This window comes from Styela clava, chromosome 8 (assembly GCF_964204865.1).
Source record: "Styela clava chromosome 8, kaStyClav1.hap1.2, whole genome shotgun sequence".
Classification (NCBI taxonomy): domain Eukaryota; kingdom Metazoa; phylum Chordata; class Ascidiacea; order Stolidobranchia; family Styelidae; genus Styela; species Styela clava.
In genome coordinates, this window is record NC_135257.1 from 18582620 (window position 1) to 18596880 (window position 14261).

The window sequence follows — 14261 nt, forward strand, 5'->3', positions numbered from 1 at the left end:
ACGTAACAAAAGTTGAACGAGAATCAAAACTACACAATACTAGTCAAAGATTATGAGACTCAAGAAAAAGATGCAGCAAAGAGTTTCTCATTGACGCACACATTGACTAAAAACCTATGACACACAGTTTCCTTTTCAACAATAGGAATAGAATTTTTGACACATTCATTGAAAAAGGTTTGCTACCTCTGGGTCTTTGATGGTTAACCCAAGGGTACTCCAACTTCCAGGATTCATTGCCCCCTTTGAAAGACTCTCAACACTTGTCACTTGTTTTGACACGTTTTCATCGGTTATTTAGATGCCATGTTTAATAATAAAAAGTCAAAATCTATTGACTTAGCTATTTAAATATTTGAGAATGTTTTATAACTTTTTCAATTGCGGTGGAATGATTCAATGAACCGCTGATAGATAGCGAGAGAGAGAGAGAGGTCTGCTTGAAAGTCAAAGCAAGTGAAAGTTATATTGCTATTGTATTTGAATCGTTTAATTTATTTAACAGGAGAAAGATCCAGCTGCCTCTTTGGAAGTACCGCCATCGAGTGTTGAACTTTACGACCCAACTTTGCCATATCCAGATGATTTCAGAGAAACTGAAGACAATTGGATGTCTTTGTCACATGACTCAGGAGCATTATTCCATCACAAAGCACAATCAAGTCGAATTGTTCTACCAGTACAAATCCCCTCACTCGAAAGAGAGAATATATATGAACAGATACCCACTGATTTTACAAAAAATAATGTAAACAATAATACCAAAATAGCCGATACATCGTTCCTCATTGACATGACAAATAAAACAAAAACAAGACACAGAGATGGCCACACCAGTCCTGGATTTACATTTGATGAACAAAATCGCTCAACAATCGTTCCCAATTTTCAAACCTTCGAAAACGTTAGTGCAGAAGCGTCCGAATGTAACAGCACCTCATTTAGTTCAAAAAGTACAAGCCAATCATCTTTGACTGGAAACTCGAAAACTGCCGAAGAAGAGTCGATTGAAATATTAGATGGAGTAATTCAAAGCCACAGTAGTGAAAGTCGTTATGTTACAATGTCCACTATAAAATCCGCTTTGTCATTCAGAAGCGAGGTCAATATAACACTAGGTGGCGATGATTTACATGGTACTGTGGAACCAAAAGGACAAGAAAGTAACCTAAAAACATCTTTAGCATATTCTCCTTCTAATAACCAAAAACCCCCAATGCATCCATCTACAAGTGAGCCAAAAATACCAAAGTCTCAGAAACTGACCACTTCACCACTAGAGGGATCAACAAACTTTTTAGCCGTTGAACCCACAAATTCAAAACTTAACTCACTAGTTCTGCAAGACCATATTAACGTCTCTGATAAGAGCCTGGCCCCCAATGGAAGTCTGTACGGGCCATCAAGCAATGCATCGATACCTTCTGGTAAAATAACCCCTAAATTGCCTACCGACCTTCCTGATATTCATGGTTCATCGCACATTGGTCATGCTCCATCGACTGTTGTACCTGGTTTATCAATAACCGATGTATTGTCTCAAGAATATACCACATATTTGCCTCCAGATTCCACATTTTTGAACAACCCTCCTTTGCGGTTAAATTCTTCTTTTAAGTCCCAAATTTCCACGACCTATGACACCAACTCCTTCGATGACGACAGTTCGACTTCATTCTCCGGTTCGCAGGAATACGTTCTTTCAGAAGGTTAGTGTAAGATTCAATGAAAAATACATTAATTTTTGTTGAAAATCCACATAAATAAATAAAGGTTATGGTTAATTAAATAATAGGCTCTCCCGAAGTGTGTGTACCAATATAGAGGTGACTAATTTTTTTTCGCTTTCTTCACATCAATTTGTGTGAAGGAACTGAAGCCTATGGGGGTATATGCACCTGGCTAACACAGACAGTTCCTGAACTCCTAATAGAACTCTAATAAAGGAAATCGAAATAAAATTATGGCCTAACCCTAACTTGGTACACACACTACGGGAGTACATACCGGTAATATTCCGCCTTCGACATGTTATCATTGTATCAGATTCGATAGGCCAACACTAGCTTGAGAGTTTCAAAAGTACAATGGTCCAAAACTAGAGTAAATGGGTATTTTTGTTTGTTCATTTCTGGCCTGTGCCTAGTTCACCTAGGTTTGTGTTTTTTGCTCAATTCTTTATGTATGTGTGCGAGTGCATGATATTTCTCATGTTTTAAACTTATTTGAAGGTTTGCTCGCCCTCTGAAATACTCCATTCTGTGTGTATTATGAAGTTTTTAGAATAAACTATTTTCTAAATTTTGTTGTCCACATATTGAAATAAAATAAAGAAATTTTGTTGTCCACATATTGGAATAAAATATTTTTTATTGTTGGATTTTGTCCAGATGCGCAAGAGATTCTTTCCAATGATGGAACAATCAAGAAGACAGGCTGGTTGATAACGAAACATCTCTTGATCCAGAAACGTGGAAAGCTAGAGAAGCCTGGCCGTAGAAAATGGAGGAAATACTGGGTTAATTTAAAAGGTTCGGATTTTATAAACTATATTCTCTTTCAATGAAGTTCAAATTATCACAGCTGATAATGAACAAATACCTGAAAACATTAAAAAAGCTGTTTCTTTTACCTGTTATGTTTTTATCTATTATGAATTGCGATGTAATAAGCCGTATCAGTGGTTCTTAAACGGTGGATGGGCCCCACAATGGAGGCTTAGACAATTATTTGAGGGGATGTGAAGCTCATTAAAAATAAAACTACTTGTTAGATTTGATCTTTCCCGCCTCAATTTGGATATTTACATTCCTCCATTGTTTAGAGATGAAGAGAGCAGTTGTGCTTGTTGTTATTTTTCTTATCCTTTATATTACTTTTGCCTTACAATCTGTTATGTGTAACTTATTTTTAGCTGGTTATTTTTGAGGTGGGGCACGACAGTTGACAAATTCAAAAACGGGGATGCGGCTTGAAAAGTTTGAGAACCACTGCGCTATATCACCCTTATGAAACTAACTATGTACCCAAGCCTTCTTTACTTGGAATTTATGCTCCCTGTAAGGCATAGTATGGATATTCATAGAGTAAGAGTCATGGAAGATCTCATTACTTTCATGTATCTTCTTTAAAAACCCTGTTTAGTTAGTTGTTCATGCTCTTATTCTTAATTTCAGTCTTGTTAGCCATCCTGTGCTTTGTGTATGCAGACTGATTTTATCTGTGTAATTCTCGATTTTTGAATTGGCAAATATGTCAAAAAATATTATGCCTATCATGCTAAATTAGGTTACAAAATAACACGCACGCAAATTATTTGTCAACTTGAAAAAACAAGAGCGAAAAAAAATGGCGATTTTGTAACCTATAAAAATAACTGCGAAGTGAACACTGATGCCTATATCTAGAAAACTATATCAACAAAGAATTGTTTTCTATTTCAGGAGATCGGCTTCTTTTTTACGTTATAACTGATGGCTCAATGCCAGAGGATACTGATCTTCCAGTACTTACATTATCTGTGGGAGGAGCATTAGTACAACCAGTACCTGAACATGTAACCAGGGATAATGTTATGTGCATCAGTTGTGCTGATGGTTCAACTTACTTGCTCCAGGTAAATTTTTGGGCGCTCCATAAGTGTGTGTACCAATATGGAGGCAACTAATTTTGTTCGCCTACTTTACATCAAGTTGTGTAAAGGGACTGAAACCTATGGGCAGTGGGTATATTGCTAATACAGACAGTCCCCGAACTCGTAATAGAACAAGGGAATAAAATAGAGGAAATCGGAATGAAATTATGGTCTAACCCTAACCAGGTACTCATACTATGAGAGTACCAATTTTTGACTCTGTAATAAGAGCACTTTCAATTGTCTGATTTTTCGTATCATTGTTCAGGGCAATATGTTCTGAGTGATAAAATTGTTTTCATACATGTCTCAACCAGTTCTAACCAGTGTAACCATCGGAAATATCACATCTATGTCTTATTCAAGTTTGACTGACTTGTGTTGTGGTTAGTCGGAGACGAAAGCAAATAAATGGATGTTAGGGTTGAGTTCTGTCTTGTTGGATCATTCCACGGAGAAATTTTTTTTCCAGTAATCTTAGAAATTTGCAGTTAGCTGTTAAAATTTTTCTAATAAATTATTTTCACAATTTTAGGCGAACACCCAGACTGAAGTAGATGGATGGATCCAAGCAATTCATGTAGAAGCTGCAACGTTGGTTGCCAGAAATCTGTCTGGTGGAGAAGAAAGTACTCGCAAAAATATCAAAAACTATTTAAAACAAGAAATTGACAAAATGAAACATGAAATCGAAGAGGTAAAAGATCTAATGTTGCTGTTTCAACAATTTAGCTTTGCAATATGTCTTTCATACAGGCAAAAATTGTTGTTAAATGTTGGCCAAAGGGTAAAGTATAAGTTTGTTTTAGTTGGGAGATACAAGTCACCTGCAAAAATTCTTGTTAAGCATTGTCCACAAATTGATTGTGAACAATTGTTCAATTAGGAAAAAAAAAAGTTAATGCTATTCAATAGATAGTGAGTATAATTGATAATGATAATTATCCATATTGAAAGCTCTAATTCTAACTCTAATATGATATCGCAGGTTCAACCCCTATTTCAACTTTCTTACCTAGAGTTAAATAAGCTTGATTGGTAGAGCCAAACTGACACTGGCTTAAAAATAGTAGTGTATGATATAAAATCGGAACGTTTCTTTCTGGTTTTAAATTGAATTTGTCTTCATTAGGATGAAAAAATGAGGAAAATGGCAGAGTTGCAAATGTCTCTTGTGACCGATGTTAAAAGTAAGAAAGCAATTACAGATCAGATATTGAAATGGGAAGAAAATGCAGAGAAAAATCAAGTTCATGTGTTCAGGTGCAGACTTAAACTTCCTTTGCTTCATTGCATGGTTTTATGAATTAAATTTCTCAATCAGATCAGGGCTTCCAAAATGTCAAGCTCACGCTCGATATATAATAAAAATTTTGTGACCCCTGTCAAGTCGACATTGTTATGCAAGCGTGCGCCGTATTACGATCAAACCATGTGCATTATGATTAGAAGCTAGAAATCTTTTGAACTATTCTATGTTTTGCAGCGGTTTATATAACTACTAATAAGTTACGCTTTTCTTCGCCATGCAAGTCCATGGATTTGGAACAATTAACTCAATTCTAAGACCAAACCTTGAATAGTAACCAGACAAAAGACATGATGATTTTTCTCTTGACCAATGAGTTTAGCTTAATGGATTTCTATCTTTTGAGATAAATAAATTTCAATCCTATATAAAACAGTGAAGAATGTTCATTATTCTTTTAATTACATCAAACCAACTTTACATTCACAGGCTACGTTGCTACTTGTCGTCACTAGAGGGCACTGAGCAACCAAATCCACGCTTGGCAATCTCTGCTGTGTGCAAGACATCAAAACAGCTCTTGAGCACCCTCAAGTTGTTCAACATCACAACACTGCATTCATTAGTTGCATCGAAACAACAAAGTCTTGCTCTTTCATCAAAGAAACGAAGCTTTAATCTCAATCTCAAAAGATCCGGTAGTTTTACAGGATCCTTGAAAGATGATTCTTCATCAGTTAAAAGTAGTAAGTACATTTGAATAGTTTGTTACTGGTTTAAATATAAAGTGGTCAGAACGTTGGACCAGTCTATTTTGGCATGACAGCATGAAAATCTATCTGGAACTCCACTCTATTTAGGTTTCAGTGAATTAGGGTAGGCAATTTGCTATTTTGCAGACACATCAAAAAGATACTGACCAGAGTGGGATGAGTTTATTTCTGGGGCCAAGCCAAATTTCGACTTGAGAAGGTTAAGAGTACCTGGGTTTGGTTGTTTTAAATTAGCATACTAAATTATACACGACTTGGGTATATTAGTGGCAATTGGCTATTTGTTCATGCACCTACGGGAACCTGTGTGTCAAATGTGTAACCATTAGCCAATAGATCATCTGAAATGTTTAGTTTTCTACATGGGTTCTCACATATCGATTTGTGATATCCAAACATAGCCTCTGGCTTGATATTTCTTCCTTTTTTCGTTTTCGCAACTGAAATGATTACCTAGTTAGCATTTCCTGTCCCTGTTCTGGTCATATTCTGCTATATTTACAATTTCCCCACTCAGGAAAAAATACGAAGATTCCTATTTTAATTTTCACTTTTTTTTTCACCTCCAGGTCCATCGAAACCAAAAAAGTCATCGATATTTGGTTCATTACGAGGGTTCGATACATGGCGCGGTTCATCATCTAGTGTTAGTGGGGGTAAGAAAAAAAAACATCACCATAGGCCCTCAGTGAGCGGAATCATTTCAGCATTTACATCAAGTTCTAACTCGTCGAGTTTGAAAGATAGTGACACAAATTATGGCAACAAAAAAAGAGTTTCTGCACCAGCGATTGTTAATAGTGACGTAACAATTCGGAAAATGGAGGAACAATTTTCAACTCCGGGGACAGTTTCTGAAGATGACATTACAGATGGTTTTAATTCTGTCGGGGGGTCATTAGATTCATTGCTGCTAGCGCCACCTGATGCATGGTGCGTACCAATTGAATCAGACTCGTCATCAGTACGAGTTTCTATTGGAATAAATGACTTTATAAATGTGACTATGACTTATAACATGACTTTTCGTCAGCTTTTGGAAATTGTTTGTCGACGTAGACAACTTGATTCTAATGATCATTATTTGGTGGGTGAGGGCAGCAATGGCATGGCGTTTGCACCCACAGACAATGACTTACTCTCAGAGGTCAAATGTGAAAGGTTGAAGGTCAAAAAGAAACGCTCATATAGTGTGGATCTGGAATCGAATCTTGAAGGGTTTGGATTCTCAGTTTTACCAAAAGCTCTCTGCTGCCCTCTTGTTGTTGATATTGTGTCACCAGGTGGCAAAGCGGAGTCAGTTGGACTACAGAATGGGGAGGAGATTCTCATCATCAATGGCGAGTTAACAGCTGAAATGAATGAAGATGACGCCCAGAAATCTTTGGAAAATGGTATTAAATGATTTTTGTGTGTTGATTTTTAAAACACACTTTTTAAAACACACTTTAGCTTCAAACAAGGCTCTCTAGCAGAGAGCTACTAGATGCTTTGTTATCTTTATGGCGTTCTGTGTTTGCCATTATTTGACCTTTGACCTATGCATCGTCGTTTTTCTATAACGGGACTGTGCGTCAAAGCCCCCGTAGGGATTTTTCTTTCAAATAATTTTACAATTGTTTATTCGAGTTTTTCTTTTCGATCAGTTGCTTGATAAGTTTTTAGGATTTTACGCGGCTAAAATTGCGGCAACTTTTCTGACACCCCTTGCTTGAAACTCGCAAACTCAAAGGGATTGAGTAGCCATGATTTTGTGGTCTTTATTCATACTGAAAATCCAAATCAAATGAGCTTTTGCTCTACGCAAAGTTTCTGTCCTCCCTGAGCTCATCTTAGGACTGGCTAGGTTCCAAAATACACCCTGGGCGAGACATTATTCTTGAACTTATCAACATCCAGGTTAAGATCTCCGTTCTGGATGCGGTATAGTTAACGAATACGGAGGAAGGTATTTCATGGTTGCGGATTTTTATACACAAAATGTTCTCTGATTGAAATGTTGTATTTCAACTATTCCCAAGTTTTCAATATTTTCTTACTTCCTCATTATGGTCGGAATTCCCTGATATGACTGCCTAATCATATGACGAATCTCAACCTCGATTATCAAAACAGATGGGATCCAGAGATAACCAGTCAATCATATTAGTAGCATTGATTTTGGAGAAAGCCACATTCTAACAGCAATCTCATAAAGCTATGGCTTTTAAATCACCTTACTCACACAGATATTTGAAGTTCCATTTTCTACGCTACAACTACAATCTACCAACTGTCTTTCATTACTTTTATAGAAAGTTGATATAGATATTTTGAACTCTGTAAAGGTACAAAAAATACTAAGACACAAGACAAACATACAGGATGAAAATTTGAAAAACTTCGAATGTCGTGCAAACATGAGACATAATATTACCTTGAGACTCAAAATCATGTGATCAATTGACTTTTTTTTATCTTCAGGTTATCTCAGGCTACTAGTACGAACCCGCAGTTATGAAGCAAATTCAAGATTAAAGACTTGGTGGCCAAATGGCAATCAAGAGGACGACGGTTCGAATCCCAGTGGCTCAGACACAACTTTCTCCCATGAAGACAAAGAGCGCAGTAGAAGTGAACACTTGATGGCAGTATTAGAAGATTATTTGAATAAAATCGTTGTTCCCCCACCACCCGTCACCTCTAATCTTCAGGTTAGTAACAAGGTTGTCTCAAAATGAGATTTTTTTGTCATTCATCCAAAGCATTAGGAATATGCTTGCCACTGCACCTCTGATTACCCTCCGTGAGTTTGCAGGTTCAATTTCCACGCAGGGGTTAATTATGTGCGGGAGGATTGTTGGACTTTTCGTCGCTGTAGGGTGTTTCACGTAACCGCTGGTCAGTTACGGCTTCCTCCACCATCCAGTCTGTGCATCTGAAAACAAATATCTGGCTAACTAATACCATAATCGACATGGACTGGTAATCAGATGGTAGGCTGTGGTCTCCATCTGATTAAGCCACCTTATCCTCTTCTCCGGGATAAATATGTAAATCCTATCTTATAATGTTTGACCTAACTATGTTTGTGTTGTGGGCTGAAGACCTTTGGTTTCGTTACCCATTGTAATAAAATATGATAGGTCAGCCATTGCCGAACCAGAAAGATGCTGGTCCTTTTAAAAATAGAAGCTTTTTCACACTTTAGTGGCGCCACTGAAACAAACTTATTACTTACTTACTATTACACCCCCGATATTCATATGATGATTGACAGCTATTTGTCTGGTATATAGTCCATGATGGATATAGGCAGAATTAACCATATATCCTTCTTGACATAAATATAAAAATCCTATCATTTTTCAATCTTTCTTCTGGTCAATCGAGCAATAGTACTACTAGATCAGTTGTTCTCGATATTTTACTGACCGTGTTCCACTTTGCTGTTTTTTACTCTGGTCGTATACCACCGACAAAGCCCCCTTTTGGGGTAGGGAACAATGGCACAAGAAGCGAGCTATGGGAGTATTTAATAATGTGGCACAACATCCTTTGTGAGCCGACTCAAAAGTTGATTATTGCAATAATTCAGGGCTGCTCGTGTACCACTTAAAAAGCTCCCGCGTACCACTATTGGTACGCATACCACGGGTTGAGAACCACTGTACTAGATAGATACTAATATTGTCAGTGCAAACTATTTTATTTATACCTACTCCTCTCACTTTTTTTAGCCTTCATTCATTCGATCTCCATTCTCATCATCAAGCCGTTTGGAACTTGGTAAAAAGCATGGATCAATAGAAGACATCATGAATCTGTTAGTTGTTCCTCCACCTGAACATAGACTCCAACCACCCCCAGAATTTGGATCTGAATTGAAGGAATCTGAGAACGGAAACAGTAATAATAACAACCATGCTTCAATTTTGACTCCCAAAGAATGTAAGTTTAGCCTTTTGGATAATTGCAATAACTATTGAAAGTTGATGTCGAGACAGACAGTACTAGGATATTTTGTATTAGACTAATGATGAATAATGATAAATAAGGATAACTTGATCACTTTTCTCAAAATAGCAAGTCCATTGGTAGCATTTTGTTAGGCCATAGTAAGATATGACCTAAATGGGCAGTTTGATTTGTTTGGAGATTTCAGGACTATGATCCAACGAAATATACTTGCTAGTACAAATAACTGGTTAACTTTTCCCTATTGCCTTCGTATGGTTGGTTTAAAAAGTTTTACTGAACAACAATTGTGTGAACCAACTGGTCCCTATGATGTTGAGGAGTCCAAAAACCTCATTCACACTTTAATTTCGAGAGGAGAACAATAAACGATCGCCAAGCTTATTTTCCACAATTTCACTTTCAAAGATAAATTGCTAAATTAAAGCTAAAATCTCTTTACTACCATCATTTGATATTTTTTAATATGACTGTTCTTGCACATCTTTAGGTGATGCTTTGATTGACAACCTGCTGCAAAAATCTGAAGCAGTTACAGCATTATGCCGTCGTCTCATGTCACATGACTATCTTGTCAACCAATCAGAATCAAGCTATCTACAGCAATATCCGAATGACATTCAAAAGATTTGGAAAGTTCTGCATGAACTAGTTGACACTGAAAGAAATTATGTGAAAGACTTGGACTGCCTATTAAAAGTAATGTATTATGATTTTCAATAGATTTTCGATAAGTAACTCGTAATAGTGACAAAGTAAATTGACATATGAGAAGGTTTTCCTATTTTATGACAATTTTCTGTTGAACTCATTTTCTATGTGGAATGTTTAGCAAATGGGAATATAGGCAATTTACCTCTTGAATATGTTAATACAATGAATACTATAAAAATAGGACAATCTGTGTTATCATTTAAAGTATTTAATTGTTATTCAAATTTTTTAAATGATGTTTATTCACACATTTTGCTGCTAACAAGGCCCTGTAAAGCAACCATTTATATCTAATAATGAAGCTCCAGAAGTGTACCAAGATGGCGCACATCCTGAACATAGTATGTGTACCAGGTCAGGGTTTAGGCTGTGCGCCATAGTGGTGCACATACTTCGGGGGCGCCCTAATAATATGTGAGGGGCCTTTATTTTTGAAAAGGATCAGAGATTTTTCAGTTTGCCACTGCCTATCCAGTATATATATGTATTCATCCATGAAGTCATAGACCTCGTCAAATAGCTAACAACTATTAACAATCAAAATTGTGGTTTTAAAATAGGTCTCAGTCATAAACATGGCCTGGTTTATAGTATATTCCAATGTGTTCCAGCTTGAGTGGTATTCTATTAATGAGGGAAATGTAAAATTTAGTTTTTATATTCCAGAGATTCTTGGAACCTCTGCATTCGGAAGGAATGCTTGATGTTCAAGATATAGATTCATTGTTGAGAAGTGTTCAAAGAATTCTAAACTTTCAAAGAACTTTTCTAGATGACTTAACTGAAGCTTTAGCCCATGATGGTAAGATGTTGTGTTGACTTATCATTTTACAGCTATGACTGCTCTTGTTCACAACTAGTCTGGAGCAGTCAATTCTTTAGAGTAAAGTAGTCATCCAACCTAATTTTTTGGACCAAAGGATGAAATGTTCAATTTCCTACTATGCAGATTGCACATTCACAGCCCCTTTTGTCCGATGACCTAAACAATAATAACAATAATAAGCCTTTCAATATTACATTGTGTTGAAAAGGTCTCTAGGCAAACAATCACAGATACAATGGACCTACTATGTTTGAACTCCCCAAAATATTTTCGATTTGGTATAGCAATATGGTCTAGCCAATTTAGTATTCCTTCAGTCATCAGCTGGCTGGTTGACCTAAATATTTTTGAAACAAATACATTTTTTCACATTTTTCTCATTCCGTATTTTTTCAATTTTAGAAGTTGATTCTTTTGCATTGAATCGGAGTCTTTTATCTGTGACATCATCGTTTCTACAACACGCTGCTCAGTTCAAACTTTATGCAGTTTTCTCAACCTGTCACACGGTGGCGCAAGACATCATAGAACAAGCAAAATCCGAATCGTCTGATATCAGAATATTTCTAGAAGCAAGAAATCCGAAGCATCAACATTCTTTATCTTTGGATTCTTATCTTATCAAGCCTATCCAGGTTGGTTGTTTGTGTCTTTTCCCAAATTTCCCAAATTCCCCAAAAAGTCTTTTCCCAAATTTCTAGAATTATTTTTGTATGTGACTTTGATCAGGGGCTTTCAAACTTTTGGTGTTATGGAGCCCTTGTAGACGTTGACTAATATTCACAGAAGCCCACAAATAAATTTGCGCCACAAATTTTACACTAAGCAACCATATTAATAAATTAATGTCATATTTGAATTACCACCTAGTTGTCACATTCCGACGCTATCTGTCTAATTTTATTAATGCTGTTATTGCTTATTGAAACAGTTAAAAAAATAGCCAAGTCATTATTTTAATAAGTAAACGAATAGCTCGCGGAGCCCTAGGTTTATCTCAAGGAGCTCCAGGCTCGGTATGGAGCACTTCGAGAACATATGCTTTAGATGGCCTAGCAGTTTAATTGTTAGACTAAACTGTGTTGGTATTGCAGATTACATATCTCAGGTTCTAATCCCTATCATCACCTAGGTTTTAATAAATTGAACCGATCCTTTCAAAAATAATAGTTTTTACGTATCATAGGCCAGCACATAACCTAAGCCTTTTTTTAGAGGTTTTGAACTTCTCTTGTCTTAAATAATAAATGAATAAATTCTCAAAAATTAAATGAGATAATGTAATCTTGTGTGAATGCTTAAAAACTTAAAATAAAGCAGTTGCTGTTATCACCTTTTCTAAGAGAAAAAAATCTTCTCGCCCTCAATTTATACATTGCCATTGTTACTGACCATTTATCATAATTATGCATCTCAAATGCTTCAACAACTTGACATGCCCAAATCCTGTCCACAACGATTTTGATATACAGGGTGGTCGCTAGAAAAGCAGAAAATTTGTCACACAGCTATTTATTATTACAAAGTTTTTTAAAGGCGTATGTTATATTACATAGAATATTACAGAAATCAAATAGAACTTTAAAGATATCGACCTAAAACATCCCAGAACCTAAGAGAAATAAAAACGCATCGAAAAAAAGAGTAAGCACACACTTTATTCATGATCTCGTGTGACCTTCAAATTTTCCTCTTTTCTAGTGACCTTTATAATCAAATTGTCTAATTATTATCTTTACAATGGAATAAATATGCTATAATGCAAAATCAAAGTCATACATAGTTTTTTTTATTTATTTCAGTAGTCACCTGAACATTTCATTTGTCTTAAATTTAGAGAGTTTTGAAGTATCCACTCTTAATTCGAGAACTGCTGTCACTGAGTGAATCCATAGATGTTGTGAGCACCAAAGCACGAAATAGACTCAGATCAGCCTTGCACGCGATGCATGCAGTTGCAAGACATATAAACGATACTCAAACCGTTCATGATGAATTTGGAAGTCAAGGTTTCATTGACGTTATGGATCATGCATCAGAGTATGTTGGACATGATGTGAGTAATAGTTTGTTTGGCTAATGTTTCCTAGGAGGAGAGACGATAATACAGCTTAATCATATTGTGAACCACGGTCTCTCATCCGGTTACTTGTCCATGTTGGGTATAGGATTAGCACACCAGTTATTTGTTTTTCAGATGCATGGACTTTATGCTGGAGGAATTCGTAACTGACCAGCAGTTACGTAAACCAACCTACAGCGGCGAGGGGTCCAGCAATCCTCTCGCACATAATTTACCCCACATGGGATTCAAACCTTTGAACCCACACTTGGTAATCAGAGGTTTGGTGGGGGAACGTTTTGCTAACACTCAGCACGATACGCCACACCACTGAGCCTTATTCACCGCCTGGTTATTCATTCCAGACGCGCCATTCCTGGACTGATAACCAGATTAGAGGCAGTGATTTGTCATCTTAAACCATCTTACCTGCATTCCTCGGGTCTGGTATAGTTTAGTACCACATGCACATCTAGTTGGCCTGGCTCAACAATTTTTGCATAAGCTGATCCTAACCCCCACCTGATTACGTCACCAACAAATTACGTCACTACGACGCCACAGTGGCGTAATAAATAACTCTAAAGTGTACGAATGGTCGTCCAAAACGCACAGACGATCACTCGAAATCGAGCAAGCTATTTCTTTCGTTTTCTCGTTGCAACGATCCCAATATGAGATAGATCGCTGGCGTCAGTGAGTTCGGTATCGTCGGCGCAGATGCCATTTCGGACAATGGTAGCTGTTCTTGGCAAGCTCTATGACGTGATTGTGACGTCGTAGTGGCATAATTTTTGGATGACATAGTCAGGTGCCACCGGAAGTACTTGTGGTACTAAACTATACTAGACCCCATTCCTCTATCTTTTGATATATATTAAAACCCTACCTACCTAAGTTGTTATATAGTGAACCATGTACCATTCTACAACAGCGAAGAGTCCAGTAATTCTTTCACACATAATTATCCTTCTTGGGATTTTGCACAGGGTAATCGAATGTGCAATGACAAATGTATCCTCATAGCATGATGTAGCAATCGTCGA

At 36.8% G+C, this 14261-nt stretch overlaps 1 protein-coding gene across 2 annotated transcripts in view; it reads left to right on the forward strand.

Moving 5' to 3' along the window:
- LOC120345627 (uncharacterized) overlaps positions 1 to 14261 on the forward strand; it is a 34428-nt gene that overhangs the window by 15217 nt on the left and 4950 nt on the right. For both annotated transcript variants that reach the window (XM_078115348.1, XM_078115349.1), the window contains 13 exons: positions 506 to 1709; positions 2391 to 2531; positions 3444 to 3616; positions 4170 to 4331; positions 4767 to 4897; positions 5373 to 5629; positions 6226 to 7050; positions 8120 to 8349; positions 9376 to 9586; positions 10104 to 10312; positions 10994 to 11129; positions 11556 to 11788; positions 12991 to 13209. In XM_078115348.1, coding sequence (XP_077971474.1) covers positions 506 to 1709; positions 2391 to 2531; positions 3444 to 3616; positions 4170 to 4331; positions 4767 to 4897; positions 5373 to 5629; positions 6226 to 7050; positions 8120 to 8349; positions 9376 to 9586; positions 10104 to 10312; positions 10994 to 11129; positions 11556 to 11788; positions 12991 to 13209 — 4131 coding nt within the window. The remainder of the gene's footprint in view (positions 1 to 505; positions 1710 to 2390; positions 2532 to 3443; positions 3617 to 4169; positions 4332 to 4766; positions 4898 to 5372; positions 5630 to 6225; positions 7051 to 8119; positions 8350 to 9375; positions 9587 to 10103; positions 10313 to 10993; positions 11130 to 11555; positions 11789 to 12990; positions 13210 to 14261) is intronic.